The sequence below is a fragment of the Choloepus didactylus genome, chromosome 7, assembly GCF_015220235.1.
Source record: "Choloepus didactylus isolate mChoDid1 chromosome 7, mChoDid1.pri, whole genome shotgun sequence".
NCBI lineage: Eukaryota > Metazoa > Chordata > Mammalia > Pilosa > Megalonychidae > Choloepus > Choloepus didactylus.
Genome location: NC_051313.1, coordinates 16100064 through 16118430, shown reverse-complemented (window position 1 = coordinate 16118430; position 18367 = coordinate 16100064). Strand labels below are relative to the sequence as shown.

At 40.4% G+C, this 18367-nt stretch overlaps 1 protein-coding gene across 1 annotated transcript in view; it reads left to right on the top strand.

The window, feature by feature from the left end:
• LOC119539426 (ectonucleotide pyrophosphatase/phosphodiesterase family member 3-like) overlaps positions 1-18367 on the top strand; it is a 105625-nt gene that overhangs the window by 34159 nt on the left and 53099 nt on the right. Inside the window, exons 6-10 of the mRNA XM_037842991.1 lie at positions 5554-5651; positions 13996-14075; positions 15674-15793; positions 16359-16468; positions 17727-17792. Of these exons, the coding sequence (XP_037698919.1) occupies positions 5554-5651; positions 13996-14075; positions 15674-15793; positions 16359-16468; positions 17727-17792 (474 nt within the window). The remainder of the gene's footprint in view (positions 1-5553; positions 5652-13995; positions 14076-15673; positions 15794-16358; positions 16469-17726; positions 17793-18367) is intronic.

The window sequence follows — 18367 nt, the reverse complement described above, 5'->3', positions numbered from 1 at the left end:
GAAAATCATGATGGTGGATAAGGCATTCCATAATTCCATGGATGGTAGTTTTGGCAGAAGCATTTTGTGCAGGAAAGTCACACCCATATCCGGAGTAAGTGTCTATTCCAGTAAGAACAAATCGCTTCCCCTTCCATGATGGAAGTGGTCCAATGTAATCAACCTGCCACCAGGTAGGAAGCTGATCAGCTCAGGGAATGGTGCCATATTGGGGACTGAGTGTGGGTCTCTGCTGCTGGCAGATTGGGCACTCAGCAGTAGCTGTGGCCAGGTCAGCATTGGTGAGTGGAAGTCCATGTTGCTGAGCCCATGCATAACCTGCTTCCCTACCACCATGACCATTTTGTTCATGAGCCCATTGGGCAATCACAGGAGTGGCTGGGGAAAGAGGCTGATTGGTATCCACCAATGGGTCATCTTATCACTTGACTATTAAAATCTTTTTCTGCTGAAGCCACCCTCTGGTGAGCATTCACATGGGACACAAATATCTTTATGTTTTTTGCCCACTCAGAAAAGTCTATCCACATACCTCTTCCCTAGACTTCTTTGTCACGAATTTTCCAATCATTTTCCTTCAAAGTCCCTGACCATCCAGCTAACCATTAGCAACAGTCCATGAATCAGTATACAAATGTACCTCTGGCCAGTTCTCCTTCCAAGCAAAGTGAACAACCAGGTGCACTGCTCGAAGTTCCACCCACTGGGAGGATTTCTTCTCACCACTCTCCTTCAGGGACATCCCAGACAGGAGCTGCAGTGCTGCAGCTGTCCATTTTCTGGTGGTGCCTGCATATCGTGCAGAACCATCTGTAAACCAGGCCCTAGTTTTTTCTTCTTTAGTCAACTGATTGTAAGGAACTCCCCAAGATGCCATAGCTGTGGGCTGGGAAAGTGAAGGTGATGTGGCAGGAGTGGGAGCCATGGGCATTTGGGCCACTTCCTCGTGTAACTTATTTGTGCCTTCAGGACCCACTCAAGCTCTATTTTGTATATACCATTTCCATTTTATGATGGAGTGCTGCTGTGCATGCCCAACTTTATGGCTTGGTGGGTCGGACAACACCCAGCTCATGATAGGTAACTCAGGTCTTATGGTGACTTGGTGGCCCATGGTTAAGCATTCTGTCTCTACTAAGGCCCAATAGCGGGCCAACAGTTGTTTCTCAAATGGAGAGTAGTTATCTGCAGAGGATGGTAAGGCTTTACTCCAAAATCCTAAGGGCCTGCGTTATGATTCTCCTATAGGAGCCTGCCAAAGGCTCCAAACAGCATCTCTATTTGCCACTGACACTTCCAGCACCATTGGATTAGCTGGATCATATGGTCCAAGTGGCAGAGCAACTTGCACAGCAGCCTGGACCTGTTGCAGAGCCTCATCTTGTTCTGGTGCACACTCAAAGCTAGAAGCTTTTCTGGTCACTAGGTAAATGGGCCAGAGTAGCTCACCCAAACGAGGAATATGTTGTCTCCAAAATCCAAAGAGGCCAACTAAGCATTGTGCCTCTTTTTTGGTCATGGGAGGGGCCAGATGCAACAGCTTATCCTTCACCTTAGAAGGGATGTCTCAACAGGCCCCACACCACTGGACACCTAGAAATTTTACTGAGGTGGAAGGCCCCTGTATTTTTGTTGGGTTTATCTCCCATACTCTGACATGGAAATACCTTACTAACAAATCTAGAATAGTTCCCACTTCTTGCTCACTAGGTCCAATCAACATGATATCATCAATATTATGGAACAGTGTGATGTCTTCTGGGAGGGAGAAATGATCAAGATCCCTGTGGACAATATTATGACATAGGGCTGGAGAGTTGATATACCCCTGAGGTAGCACAGTGAATGTATACTGTTGCCTTGCCAGCTGAATGCAAACTGTTTCTGGTGGTCCTTACTAACAGCTATTGAGAAAAAAGCATTTTCTAGATCATTAGTTGCATACCAGGTACCAGGGGATGTGTTGTTTTGCTCAAGCAGTGATATCACATCTGGAACAGCAGCTGCAATTGGAGTCACCAGCTGGTTAAGCTTATAATAATCCACTGTCATCCTTCAAGACCCATCTGTTCTCTGCACAGGCCAAATAGGAGAGTTGGATGAGGATAAGGTGTGAATCACCTGCATCCTTCAACTCCTTAAGAGAGGCATTAATCTCTGCAATACCTCCAGGATTCCAGTATTGCTTCTGGTTTACTCTTTTGCTAGGCAGGGGCAGTTCTAGTGGCTTCCACTTGGCCTTTCCCACCATAATAGCCCTCACTCCACATGTCAGGGAATGAATGTGAGGATTTTGCCAGTTACTGAGTATGTCTATTCCAATTATGCATTCTGGAACTGGGAAAATAGCCACAGGATGGGTACAGGGACCCACTGGGCCCACTGTGAGACAGAGCTGGGCTAAAACTCCATTGATCACCTGACCTCCATAAGCTCCAACTCTGACTGGTGGACCAGAGTGACATTTTAGGTCTCCTGGAATTAATATCACTTCTTAGCCAGTGTCTAATAATCCCCAAAATATCTATTCATTTTCTTTTCCCCAATGCAGTTACCCTGGTAAAAGGCTGTAGGTCCCCCTGGGGAAGGCTGGGAGGAAGATTAACAGTATAAATTTTTGGCAGTGTAACAGGGTCTTTTCCCAAGTGTACCCGGCCTTCCCCTCATTCAAGAGGCTCTGAATCTGTAAACTGTCTCAACTCTGGGAAATGATTAAGGGGCTGTGACTCTCTGTTTTTGTAGTTCAGGGTAGAGTTTTGTTCACTTTACCTAGAATTCTTCTGCTTATACAGCTTAAACAAGAATTTAGTAGACTGCCTTTTTTTTTTTACTGCTAGGTACTCCATGAGGTACTAGCCAATGCCATGCGTCTCTGAGAGTCAGATTATTTTGACTGCTGCCTTGAGCCTGTTTTCTATTATAATGGCCACACCCACATTGTCTTTGATGATCAACTGCTGCCACATGGCTTCTGCCAACTTGGGATCTGATTATCCTGATTTGTTTAAGGATTCAAGCTCAGTGACAGCAGTTCCTATAGTAATATCTGACCTACAGAGAAGGGCGACTACAGAGCTCTTCAGGGATGACAGAGCTAGTCTCACAAATTTATTCCACACAGCCCTGGTAAAAGGTGTGTCTTCTGGACATTCCAGGAGTGTGGGAGCAAATCTTCCATGATAAATCCACTCTAACACTCCAATCTCTCTAAGCCTTTGAATCCCCTCCTCTACATTGTACCAGGGCAGTTCTGGCATTTTGTCCTCAGGTGATGTCAGCCACCTTTTGATCCATGTTTCAGCCAACCACCCAAGCAAACTGTTTACGCCCTTTCTAACCCCTGAGCTATAACATTGAATGCAGAATCTCAGCTTAGTGGGCCCATATCAATAAATTCAGCCTGATCCAACTTTTTATTCCTTCCACTATTATCCCACATGCTTAATATCCATTCCCATGCATATTCCTCTGATTTCTGTCTGTATAAATTGGAAAACTCATACAGTTCTTTTGGAGTATAGCGTACTTCCTCATGGGTCACACTTTGTACCTCACCCTTCGGGGCCTGTTGGGGCTTTAGTCTAGTTATAGGTCTTGAAGCAAAGACTGGTGGGTCATGAAAAGAATTAGAAGCATCCCTCAAGCCATTTACCCCAGGGCATTCCATGGTAGTTTCATCTTGTGAAACAAGATTAATTTCTCCAGACAGGAGTGAGGGCTGCTTCTTGAGGGGAGGTGATTACAGGTTTACCAGGCACTGAAGGGTTAATCTCTTTGGGTGGAGGTTGGATGGCAGGCTCCTCAGGGCAGACTGGAGGTCAGGAAGTTGTTTCCTCAACACAGGCTAGAGGTTGTGTAGCTGTCTCCTCACAGCAGACTGGAGGTGGTTGGGTGGGTGGGCTGTTTCCTCAGGACAGACCCTACAGGTATATCTAACAAAGACTTAGCAGAATCCAAGGTTCCAGTGTCCTCACTGCCATTATTATCAATCCATATGTCCCCATCCCAAGTTTCAGGATCCCATTCTTTTCCAATCAATATCTTTACTTTAACAGCAGACACCCTGCGAGGTTGAGATTTTAGTTTACGTTGTAAATCTGCTACTCGCGCAATGAGACTCTGGGTCTGGTTTTCAGAAATCTCAAGTCTGCAGTCACAGGAAATAAGATTTTCTTTCAGGGCATACAGAGAAACCTTTATGTCTGTCACATGGTGCTTAAATTTCTAATTTGAAACCTTTAGCTTGTCCCTTTCTCTTATTACTTTATCTACCGTATCTGAGAGCAACCAGCCAACATCATTATACCTCTTAACTCTGCAAAACTCTGTTAAGGTATCGAAAACACTGTCATCCAGAGCCTTGCTTCATACAAGAGTATGATTAGGAGAATCAAACGGTGATATTTTGTGTATCTCCATTGCCAGCTCATGCTATGAACTGTCAGTGTCATCTTGATTATTGGAAGTGGAGTCATCAGTGCCTGTGAATCTAATCAGAGTAGAAAACCAATTGTAAAAGCCCATTTTAAGATTCTGTTTCTCAAGAGCCACTCCCGCTACCAAGTTATATTAGTTAGTGTTCTCTAGGGAAACAGAATCAACAAGAGATATCTAAACATAAGATTTTATGAAAGTGTCTCACGCAACTGTGGGGATGCACCAGTTCAAATTCTGTAGGGCAGGCAGCAAACTGGCAACTCCTATGAATGTGTTTGACGAACTCTCCAGGCAGTGAACTGGCAAGTCCGATGAAGGTGTTCGATGAACTCCTCAGGAAATGCTTCACTGGATAGTGGAAGAAGAAATGAAGGTCCTCTAGCTTTCTTGCTTAAAGGTCTTCAACTGGTTAGATTAAATCCAGCTGATTGATTTCTCTCATTGTGGAAGACACACCCCTCATTGACATCATCAGTCACAGCTGCAGCCATTGGACTGATGATTTAATAAACCAGCCTTCTGGTTCACTAACCAGCCTCAAATGTCCTTGCAGTAACGGTTAGGCCTGTGTTTGCTTGACCAGACACCTGGCCAAGTTGACACATTAACCATCACAAGAGCTGAGCAACTGTGTCTGGTTAAAGAGCTAGTAAACAATGAAGTTGAGAATTGAACTCACAGCTGTCTGAGGACAACTCCTTCCTTTTCCTCAACAGCAGGCTGCCTTCCCACACAGACTCTCAGGGACAGAGCAGTTTCACACAAGGTGAACTTGGATATTGAAAACAGTCAATGCCAAGGAGTAAATATACATAAGAACTTTGGCCAAATTCTTGAACCCTAGAACTCAGAGGGTGGCAGGACTGAGAGTTGAAATACCTGGGTATTTTATGTAGCGCTTATTTTTTAGTATTGTACATTTTCAATGGGATGACTAACATTCCAGAAGGACTGGTTGTTAAGGGGAGATAACAAATTTTAAAATTGGAAAGGAAAACTTGTCCTTGAACTATTTTCTTACATTTCTCTCATTTCTTACTATTTCCTAATTAGTATAGAAAAGTGATTCTTTAAAAATAAAAATAATTGTCTGATGTTTTATTTTTCCATTTTCAGGTTTGACCTGCCACCAGTTATCTTGTTTTCCATGGATGGCTTTAGAGCTGAATATTTGCAAACTTGGAGCACTTTAATGCCAAATATTAATAAACTGAGTAAGTCTTCTCCATCTAGAGGCATGCCATTGATTAAAGGACACCTCATTAGTAAATCTATTGATGACGTGCCTTCCTTTCTGACCTCTAGTTTTAGGGCTCTTACTATCCTGGTGATGTTGCCCCAAGGAATACATTTTCAGTGGGAAGTGTATTTCATACTTGTTGGCTCCTCTCTCCTTTTTGCTACCATGTTCATCTCTTTGATAATTTATGTTGATGTTTTGTATTTGGATATAACTTGTGTCCTATGGAAATCTGTTCATGTATACTAGCATAAAGTGGCATCTGTCAGAACTGGGTTTTGGGTCTGGAGCAGGGGGCAGGGTCCTGCAGGAGTCTGGGCAGACTGGATGGTCAGCACATGCAGAAGCTCCAACAGGTGAGAGATCGGGGGTCTAGTTCCAGTTCAGAAGTGGCTGAGCCTGGTTAGAGCCAGAGGGTTGGCTCCTCCCTACCCTGAAATTCCTCTTTCTTCCCTCATCTCCCAGGCTGTCTTCTATTTCTAAGTCTTCAAACTTCCTGTTTTTTTCCCTCCAAATTATTAAAATATAGCTGTTTGACTGTGAATTGGTCATCAAGTTTTCTGAGCCTCAGTTTCCCCGTGGTAAAATGGGATGACCAGATCAAATGATTTCTACTATTAATTCTAGGTCTAAAATTCCAAGATTCTAGAAAGACAGATAACATAAGGAACCCTATCTCTTCAGCTTCTCCCTCACTCCCTGAGACAGATCTTTAACAACACAATTAGGAACTTGGGGGTCCAGACAAAACTGGATCCAAATCCAGGACTTCTCACTTACTGCTGAGTTACTTTGGCCTGGGAAGTTAATGCACAGCTCTCAGTTTCTGTTTCCTAATCTGAATTTCATTTGCTAATCTGGATATCAAATCCTTTTGTGTCCAATGGGAATTTAATTAGTCAGGCTAAGATGAACCCCCTTTGACATGGAATTATTTTATTTTTCCATCCCATTGGGAGTTGGAAATGAGATGATTAAATACAGAGCTATTGAGAGCTTTTCCCTTTCAAAGGTTTAAAATCCTTTTCACCCAGACAGCACCTCAGTCCTCAGATGGGTGAAGACATCACCAGCTGGCTGTACCAAGGCGAGTCGGGGCTGCTTGTGTCTAGGTGGCCCATGTAAGAGCAGTCTTGGTTGGAGTTAGGATTAGACCCACGGGGCCTCACCAAGAATGGACGCCTTGAGGTGAGGTGTGGCCAGCAGACACCACTGCTCAGGAAGTCCAGGGCCCCATGTCCAGTGTCCATGAAGTGGCCTGGGGTGGCTGCAGTGGTTGCAATTGCTGAGCTAAGGAATAAGACTAGAAGAAGCAGGTAGACAGCAAAGATAAGACAGGCCAGAGAGCTGGTGCAGTCAGCATTATTGAGAAGTAGAACCCTCAAATTACCCACAGCAGGTGCCGTGTGCTCTCTGTCCTCTTGCATCCTTTCTTCTCTGTGTGAAAAGTGTGGGGTGGGGGGTGCCTACTGGCAACCACCGGGAATACCAGAGTCCAGTCATTCCTGATTTTCTTGAGTGCAGGAAATCAAACAGCTAACAGTACAGTTAGGCTTTCCAGGAGGGGATTCCACTAAACTACCCAAAACGAAAAATGCCTGTTTTGAGCCTGTAGACAGTGCTAAGCAGTGGGCCTTATTTTCACTTTGTAGGAGTACCTTAATTAATTGTATTTTTTTTTCATTAAATTCAGTTTTATTGAAATACATTCACACACCATACAATCATCCATGATATACAATCAACTGTCCACAGTATGATAACATAGTTATGCGTTCACCACCATCTATCTCTGAACATTTTCCTTACATCAGAAAGAACCAGAACAAGAATGAAAAATAAAAGTGAAAAAAGAACACCCAAATCATCCCCCTATCCCACCCCATTTGTCCTTTAGTTTTTATCCCCATTCCTCCACTCACCCATACACTAGATAAAGGGGGTGTGATCCACAAAGTCTTCACAATCACACTGTCATCCCTTGTAATCTACATTATTATATAATTGTCTTCAGGAGTCCAGACTGCTGGGTTGGAGTTTGATAGTTTCAGGTATTTACTTCTAGCTACTCTAATACATTAAAGCCTAAGAGGTGTTATCTATATAGTGCATAAGAATGTCCACCAGAGTGACCTCTCAACTCCATTTGGAATCTCTCAGCCACTGAAACCATTTCGTCTCATTTTGCATCCCCCTTTTGGTCAAGAAGATACTCTCAGTCCCACGATGCCGGGTCCACATTCATCCCCGGGAGTCATACTCTGCGTTGCCAGGGAGATTCACACCCCTGGGAGTCGGGTCCCACGTAGGGGGGAGGGCAGCGAGTTCACCTGTCGAGATGGCTCAGTTAGAGAGAGAGAGAGCCACATCTGAGCAATAAAGAGGTACTCAGGGGGAGACTCTTAGGCACCATTACATACAACTTTAGACTCTCCTTTGTGGTAATGAGCTTCATAAGGGCAAGTCCCATGCTCGAGGGCTCAGCACATCAAACCGCCAGTCCCAATGTTTGTGACAACATCAACACCAGTCCAGGTGAGGATGTCCAACACATCCGCACCTTCCCCCAGATCCTCGGGGCTGAGGAGGGGGAGGTTGTAAATATATTTTTTATTATCTGCCCAAATTACTCTAGGATGTGTCACTATTTCACTCCAGCCTATACTAACCTACTGTATCTCACTTCCTATTCAAAGTTCCATGCAATTGTGGTGTTTGAACAAATCGACTGTAGAGTTGTACCATTTAGAAAATTTAGATCCTGTACCAAATAGATATCTATTCCCTTGGTCTCATATGAAAGTTGAAGTTTTAAAACACAATGAGTTTCAACCTTTATCCTTGGCCTGGCTTGCCCTGGTCTTAACCAGACCTGCTTCATTCATATCACTAATTGAAGTCTGGGCTCTTTTTCAGCTTTTTTTTTTTTTTTTGACAGTGGCTGTATGCACTAATACTGACATTCATATCTGCCGAGCTCTAGCTCTGAGTTTTAGGTGTCTCAGAGATATGCATTGCTCCAGAGACCAATCAGGTTATACGCTAGGGGTTCAGCATCTCAAAGTTTAGAGATAGGCCTTACAATTCAGGGATAGAGTTAACTGCTGTAAGAGCTTACAATCTAGGGACTATTACAATTATTGTGTCCACGTTAGGCTATGTTCTAGGATTCAATTCTGAGTTTACACATTGTAGTTAGTCCATACTGGTGAGGCATCATCCCTCTCACCATGTTTTCTCCAACACTTTTACTCTGATATATATATTTTCCTACAATTTTATAGAGTTATATTCACATACCATACATTTATCCACAGTGTACAATCAGTTGTTCATGGTATCATCATAAAGTTGTACATTTATCACCACAATCAGCACTTGAACATACTGATTACTACAAGAAAAATTGTTTTTTTTTTTTTTTTAGCAATAAGAAAAAATGATAAAAAGAAAAATAACACGTCATACAATACAATATACTACTAAGGACAGCAAATAACACCACTACCAAGAATCCCCTATTACTCCCCTATATCCCCTTCTCATATACATTTAGCGTTGGCGTATTGCCTTTGTTACATTTAATGGAGGTATATTACAATGTTACTGTTGACCATAGACTCCAGTTTGCTTTGATTATGTTTTTTCCTGACTACCATCCCTTTTTCAGATTTCTACATAGTTGACATTCATTTGCTTTCCCACATGCAAAAACATTTTTATATTTGTATATTTAGTAACAGTCATTGGCCACTCCAGTTTTTGCCATGTTATACAGTCCCAGTCTTTATCATCTATCTTTACCTCTGGTGTCATACATTCTCCTATCCCACCTCTTTCAGCTTTACTCACAGACATCTTTGTTCAGTGTACTTACAATACCATGCTATCATCACACAGTATTATGCTATCTATTTCTGGATCTATGCAATCAATCCTAAACATTCTGTAGTCCTTCAGCATCAAATGGCTGATCTCTGCCTTCTTTCTATCTCCTGGTCGCCTGTGTTGTCAGCTTTTAACTTCCAAAGTTTGTTCATTAATGTCTGTTCATATTAGTGAGACCATACAGAATCTGTCCTTTTGTTTCTGGCTAACTTCACTCAACATAATGTCCTCAAGGTTCATCCACATTATTACATGATCCATGTCTTTGTTCTGTCTTACAGCTGCATGATATTCCATCATGGGTATATACCACAGTTTGTTTATCCACTCGTCCTTTGACGGACATTTGGGCTGTTTCCATCTCTTGGCAATTGTGAATAATGCTGCAATAAACTTTGGTTTACAAATGTCTGTCTGTGTCTTAAGTTTCATTTCCTCTGAGTATATACCCAGCAATGGAATAGCTGGGTCATATGGCAAATCTACATTTAGCTTCCTGAGGAACCTCCATACTGTCTTCCAGAGTGGTTGCACCATTCTACATTCCCACCAACAATGAATAAGTGTGCCTCTTTCTCCACATCCTCTCCAGCACTTGTCATTTTCTGTTTTTTTGATAATGGCCATTCTGGTAGGTGTGAGATGATATCTCATTGTGGTTTTGATTTGCATTTCCTTAATAGCCAGTGAAGTTGAGCATTTTTTCATATGCTTTTGAGCGATTTGTATTTCCTCTTCAGAAAAATGTCTGTTCATGTCTTTTGCCCATTTTTTAATTGGATTGTTTGTCCTTCTGTTATTGAGATGCAGGATTCCTTTATATATTTGGGATATTAAACCCTTACCTGACATGTGGTTTCCAAATATCATCTCCCATTGTGTAGGTTGCCTTTTTACTTTTCTGACAAAGTCCTTTGATGTACAAAAGTGTTTAATTTTGAGGAGATCCCATTTGTCTATGTGTTCTTTGGTCGCTTGTGCCTTGGGTGTGAGGTCTAAGAAACCACCTCCTTTCACAAGATCTTTAAGATATTGCCCTATATTTTCTTCTAAGAGTTTTATGGTCTTGGTGCTAATGTTTAGGTCTTTGATCCACTTTGAGTTAATTTTGGTATAAGGTGTGAGATGGACATCCTCTTTCATTCTTTTGGAAATGGATATCCAGTTCTCCAAACACCATTTATTGAACAGGCTGCTCTTTCCCAGTTGCTTCGGCTTCACTGCCTTATCAAAGATCAGTTGTCCATAGATGTAAGGGTCTACTTCTGAACACTCAATTTGATTCCATTGATCAGTATATCTGTCCTTATGCCAGTACCATGCTGTTTTGAACACTGTAGCTTTGTAATATGCTTCAAAGTCAAGTAGTGTGAGACTTCCCACTTCTTTCCTCTTTCTCAAGACATTTTTGGCTATTCGGGACACCTTACTCTTCCAAATAAATTTAGTTATTGGTTTTTCTATTTCTGTAAAGTAAGTTGTTGGGATTTGAATTGGTATTGCATTGAATCTGTAAATCAGTTTAGGTAAAATTGCCATCTTAACTATATTTAGTCTTCCAATCCATGAACATGGTATGTTCTTCCATTTTTTCAGGTCTTGTTCAATTTCTTTTAGCAGTTTCTTATAGTTTTCTATGTAAAGGTCTTTTGTGTCCTTGGTTAAGTTATTCCTAAATACTTGATTCTTTTGGTTGCTATTGTAAATGGGATTTTTTTCTTGATTTCCTCCTCTTGTTGCACATTACTTGTGTATAGGAACACTACAGATTTTTGTGTGTTGATCTTGTAGCCTGCTACTTTGCTGTATGCATTGACTAGTTCTAGTAGCTTTGCTGTAGATTTTTCTGGATTTCCTACATATAGAATCATGTCATCTGCAAATAGTGAAAGTTTTACTTCTTCCTCTCCAATTTGGATGCCTTTTATTTCTTTTTCTTGCCTAATTGCTCTGGCTGGAACTTCCAGCACAATGTTGAATAACAATGGTGATAGTGGGCATCCCTGTCTTGTTCCTGATCTTAGAGGAAAAGCTTTCAGTCTCTCCCCATTGAGTGTGATGTTAGCTGTGGGTTTTTCATATATTGCTTTTATCATATTGAAAAAGTTCCCTTCTATTCCTATCCTTTGAAGTGTTTTCATCAGGAAAGGATGTTGAATTTTGTCAAATGCCTTTTCTGCATCAATCGAGATGATCTATATGCTGTCTACAAAAAACTCACTTTAGACACAAGGACAAACATAGACTGAAAGTGAAAGGTTGGAAAAAGATATTTCATGCAAACAACAACCGGAAAAAAGCGGGAATTAATTGTATTTTATTATGATTTTCCTTGTACAAATTTCCTGAAGACTTCATTGTAGTTTTGATCTGTACATTCTTCAGCTGCTTCACTTACTCATCCATTTAGTCCTTCCATCCCTTCTTGAAGTTTAGCATTATAATGCATATATGTTTATTCCATTTGTATCTTCAGATTATTTTTCTTGGTTGATCCTTTTCTTTTCTTAGAAAAAAAGAAACTTTTTTTAAAAGTGAAATATGCATGTGGTAAAAAATTTCTAAGAATATTAGAGGGAAGATAGCAAATTAAATAAATAATAAAATCTTCCCATCTTCCCAGTTTCCCTCTGTAGGAGCAATCACTCTTATAGATTTGTTGTGTGTTCTTCCTGAAATATTCCACTTGGACTTGATTTAGATTGCTATGACCTGGAGGAGAGAATGGTAAAAGAAGCTTTGGTCTCTGGAGGAAGTTCCCCAGTAGCTCTGGCTCAGAGACAGATGACCCAAAATGGTTGAAAGCACTTTGCAGATGTTTCAGGGTGTGGCCCATTTAGGACATCATAAAGAGGGAGGTGTCATGTTTTCACAACACTGGGAGCTTAGTTTGTGTTTTATTTTATACCCTGTGGCTTTAGGCACTTAAGAATTTGAGTTTGTCACCCATGTTTCAAGGAAATAAAAACAGAAACTAGCTTTTCATCTCTGCTCATTGTGTGACTATTTTCCCTTAGTTTCTTTTAGTTATGTTAGTGGGTTAGATTTCATTTTCTGTTCTTATCATAGGACTTCTCAACAATGTTAAATGTGTCTTTTCCTGGTTGGGGACAAGATTTATTTGTTGGTATTGCCTAATTATTTTACTCCTAAATTAAGGATCAGGTTATGGAGAAGTTTTCAAATCAACTACCAGATCACTGTTAAAAGTTAGATTTGGACAGTCCTCTTCCTCACTTCCTACTCCCCCATTGGAAAGTCCTATTTAGTAGCCTTGATATGGAGCCCTAGAAGATTCTGAAGAAGTTCCTGGATCCTCTTGGAAGCCCTGAGTGAGAGGATGGGATGGAAACAACCCCATGCCTGCGGGAGAAAATAAGCATTGTTCTCAGCTGCACAGCTCGTTACTTTCTGGACAACAGTCAATTTCACTTTCTGTTTTAGCATAAATGGAATTTATGATAGTGAAGCTTTCTTTTATAATTAGAGGTGACAGCATTTCTGTGTGGAAAATTTCTTACCCTTGTTTGCTGCCAAGGAAAGAATGTGCTGCAGTGGTCCTGTCCTCCTTACGCAGGGTTAGTGCATAGATTGAAAAAATCAGAGCAATGGGAGCAAAATTAATGCCATGCTTCTGGAAAACTGATCACAGGAAACTTCACTGATTGAGTGGAAACTGCACTGAGAATAATAAGATGTAAACTTGTTCGTTATGTAAGCATTACTCCATGACATGGGCTGACGGACGTACGCAAGTCAAATCCCTTTGGAGTTGTGTAGACAGTTAGTTCTCTTTTGTTGTATTGGATACTTTCGGCTCAATTGCAAGTGGTAGATGGAAATTCTTATTGTAGTGACCAGGGTTGGAGGAGGCGAACAGCAAAAGTAAATGAAGCTGCAGAGTATAATTCAGGGTACAATTAGCTCAGCATCCACAAGCTATTGCCAAGGCCATATCTGACACACCACTTGCCTGCTTTTGTCCAGCCTACCATGTGCTAAGAAGTGTTTTAAATTTTAAAATGGTTGGACAAAAAAATAAAAAAGACGAAGATTTGTAACATGTGAAAATTATGTGAAATTCAAATTTCAATGTCCGTAAATAAAGTTTTATTGGAACACAGCCACCAGCTGCTTTTGTGCTGCAATAGCAGAGTTTAGCAATTACAGCATAAGTTCTGCAAAATCTAAAATATTTAGTGTTTGGCCTTTTATGGACAAATTTTTCAGACCTCTGATTTAGCATGCTCCTGTCTGAAATTCCTTGAAAGGGAGGAAATTTAGATGTCAGAATTTCAACCTCTTTCCATCTTCAGTCCACTCCTTAGTTTTCTAAATCTCCAGGACACTTTCATATTCATATTTTTAGTTATCCAACATACATCTGAGGAAGAAACAACTTCCTAATTTCTTACCATACTTTTTTGCAGAAACATGTGGAATTCATTCAAAATACTTGAGATCTGTCTACCCAACCAAAACCTTCCCAAATCATTACACTATTGTCACGGTAAGTGCTTGGTGCAGCGGCAATACCACGGCCCCCGGCAGGCCACTGCCCACGCCTACCACGCCCAGGTGGAACCCTGCCGGACCCCAGACCCCAATTCATGGCCATGTGGTCCCGGCTTGTGCTTTCTCGGGTGGCAGCAGCATCCCAGCACGCAGCCCACCCAGCGGAGCGAGCTCCCAGCATCAGGCCAGTTCAGCCTCTTGGATGTGACAAATCCTATTCTCCCCCAGCCTTTGCACAGCCCTCATTGATCTGAGGGTCTGCTGGGAGCTGGTGGGCTCGTGGCCAGGCCCAGCCACTGTGATGTGGGAATTTCTCTCCTTCCTAGTCATTTCATTGTAGTTAATCCAATGAAGGCTTCTGTTTCATAATAAATTCATATACAACTACATCTCTTCAGGTAAGAAACAAATTAAGTGAATTCTTCTCTGTGGATGAGACAATGAAGGTGTTTTCAAACACCGGTCAGTCTTCATCACTCTCTTCTTTTAATATATGGAATGACTGAAATGATCTCAAAGGAAAATTAAGTTATTAGGATTTACAGATTTCGAACACATCCTGCACAGTTGTCTGCCTCAGCCTTAATTTTCAAAGGGGGTTGTCTCATTACTACTTTGCTCTTTATTCTTATTACTGTGGAACGGTAACTATAACTTATTTAAATTTTAACTCTTAAGTAATTATAGTTCACACTCACATATACATATATACTTTTACATGAAGATAAATATATGTAAGAAATTATATACAAGTTTTAAGTATTTTATGTATATATATATGTGTATATATATGTGTGTATACACACACACAAAGTTTCTGATATAAAGATGCTAAAATTTATCTAAAAGTAGTTACAACTACTTGGGATAAAATATTCATTCCTTGAAAATGTGTGGAATGATTGAATATGTGTGATCAGATTGAAGAAATGTTTGCATGCGTGTATGTATGTTTGTATGGATGGATGGATGGAAGGATGGATGAAGGATAGATGGGTGGTGACTGGGCAGACCCCTTTCTGAAGTGCTGGTTACACACTTTAATCCCATGTGGACAGGGTATTTGAAACTTAAAAGCATCTACCAGGTAAATGCGTACTGTTATTATCAATATCTCGAGTGTTTTATCCTTATTGTAATATGGAACCTTAACCAGAGTTTCTAAGCCCACAGAGATACTTTAACACTAGGAACCCAAACCATCATGCCTTATATAATTTATTTGCTGCTGTAGACCATGGTGGAACTACAGTCAAACTGCAAATCAAGGGAAACTTGTTTAGCTCAGACTATATTAAAAGGAGAGGAACTAATATTTATAACATTTAATTATAGTCATTTGTAGTTGATTCCGGTGTTGCAACCCATGCTGCTCAAAAAGGCCTTTTATTTATTTTTGGAATATGTGTGTGTTTATAAATATACATATATATTAAAACACACACACATTAGTATTATTTGGGTTCAGATCCAGAGGTTTACATTGAAAGTCGTATGACAACCTTCCTAAATATATACATCATGCAATAATTAAATGTCTATTTCAGCAATATATATTTCATCTTCTATCTTTTCTGGAAATTATCATTTTAGGGCTTGTATGCAGAGTCACATGGCATCATTGACAACAATATGTATGACGTGAACCTCAATAAGAATTTCTCACTCTCTTCAAGTCAGAAAAATAATCCGGACTGGTGGAAGGGGCAACCGGTATGTGTCATTCTCCAGATGGCACACAGGATACCCACCACCTCCCACTGTGACAGGGAGAAGCCTTTTTCTCTCCACTGGGAATTTTATATTATCCACCTCGTTTCTAAGGAGTGGGGTTGGGAAGGTGTTTCTCCACTATTTATAAATATTACTTATAGTTCAAATCTTAAAACATTACTGTTCACTCAAATGGCCTTACATTGAAACTAGGGTTTTGTGTTATAAATGTATCAATCTGGAAGTTACTCAGAGAAATTAACTATTAATTTTTCTTCATTCTTATGTAATTGTTTACAAGGGAAAGAGGAGCTGTACAATTTAACAATTTATAAAGATGAACCTTTTTTATTACCTTACTACATTTTTTATTTTCCCGACTGATTTCTGGATAATTCTTTGTTATAAACTGCTACAAAGATAAATTTTAGAGAATTTAAATACATTTTAATAAATAAATTTGCAATAGTTAATATGGTTTAGATTTAATAGGTTGCACCATTTCAACCCAAATCCATTATTCTATTGACTTTTACTTACCTTAAATGCTTTTCTCTTTTTATAGATCTGGCTGACAGCCATGAACCAAGGTTTAAAAGCTGGAACCTTCTTTTGGCCGGGATCAGATGTTGCTATCAATGGCTCCTTTCCTTCCTTGTATGTGATGTACAACAAGTAAGTGAGACGTTTTCAGCTATGACTGCACCTGGTGGGGAATGTTTAGGAGGTTTGTTTGTTTCTTTTAAATCTTGATGGTGATTCTATTCCTATGTTTGTTTCGACCAAAATCATAAGGTTGTCATTGATCTTTCTCTGTCATGTCCCTCCTCAAGTCTGTCAGTAAATGCTTTGGGCTCAATCAAACTTCATGCAGCATCTGAGAGCTTGTAATTGCCTCCAGTGTTACCACTCTAGCTTGAGCTGTCATCATCTCCTGCCTGTATTCCAGCAACCACGTTTTGAATGGTCTTTCTGCCTCTATCTATTCTCAACCTTCCAACTAGAAAGATTCTTTCAAAAGGCAAGTCCAGTATGACTTGCTTTGGCACCAAACCTTCAATGGCTCCCTGTTACACTCAGAGTCCAAGACTACAAGGCCTGATGTGGTTTGGCCCCCGCCATCCCCTACCCCTCAGACCTCCTCTCCCTCTACTTCCCCGTGTGCTCAGCTGATCACACACTGGCCTCCTCACTGGGCCCCAGACTCACCAGGCTTTCTTCTCCTCTCCCCTCTGCCTGTCACACCCTCCATGTATTTGCACAGCTACTGCTTCACCTCCTCCAGATCTTTGTTCAAAAATCTCTGTCTCAACAATGTCTTACCCAACCACAGTTAGACTTAAAACCACCTCACCCTGGTTTCTCAATGCCCCTATTCTAGCCTTTTCTTTTTCCATAGCATGCATCAACTTTTAACACACTATACAATTTATTTTTTTACTGGTATATTGTTTATTTCTTGTCTTCCTCCACTAGAATGTAATCTCCAGGAAGGTAGATATCTTTATTTTCTTTACTGATAGACTTGGTTTTCAATGAAAAATGACTGCGTGGACCAGGTGTGTTTGTGTGTGTGTGTGTATGTGTATGTATATTTGTGTGTACGAATGCAATGAGTAGAAATGATCAAGTGAGTAAAATGAACAGATGTACAATATCTAATGGACTTTTATTTAATTGTGGGGAAATTGAAGGAGGAAAAGAATGACGAGAAAGCATATACATGTGAGGTATATTGCTGCAAGTATATCTATATATAGGTATTAAAACCAGGAATTCCAGGAGTGATACTGCATCCCTTTCAGAATTTTGATCCTATGTGAATACCAAATGAATATCTGAAAATATCACCCTCCTTTTCTGCAAAGGCCTGTAATGGGATTATTCATGATCTGATTGATTTTAAAAAAATTATTTTTACACCTCTTACCAGGAGTATCACATATGAAGCAAGGATCTCTGAATTGCTTAAGTGGCTGGACCTGCCCAAAGCTGAAAGGTAATATCTGAAGTGAGAGAAGTGGTAGCACAGTGGGATGTATGTGGGTATAATACGAAATTATTTCTTTTCTTGAAATGGTCATTTGTAGAAAAATCCTAGAATTCCCTTTTTTTTTTTTTTTTGTCTTCATTTTATTGAGATATATTCACATACCACGCAGTCATACAAAACAAATCGTACTTTCGATTGTTCACAGTACCATTACATAGTTGTACATTCATCACCTAAATCAATCCCTGACACCTTCATTAGCACACACACAAAAATAACAAGAATAATAATTAGAGTGAAAAAGAGCAATTGAAGTAAAAAAGAACACTGGGTACCTTTGTCTGTTTGTTTCCTTCCCCTATTTTTCTACTCATCCATCCATAAACTAGACAAAGTGGAGTGTGGTCCTTATGGCTTTCGCAATCCCATTGTCACCCCTCATAAGCTACATTTTTATACAACTGTCTTTGAGATTCATGGGTTCTGGGTTGTAGTTTGATAGTTTCAGGTATCCACCACCAGCTACCCCAATTCTTTAGAACCTAAAAAGGGTCGTCTAAAGTGTGCGTAAGAGTGCCCAC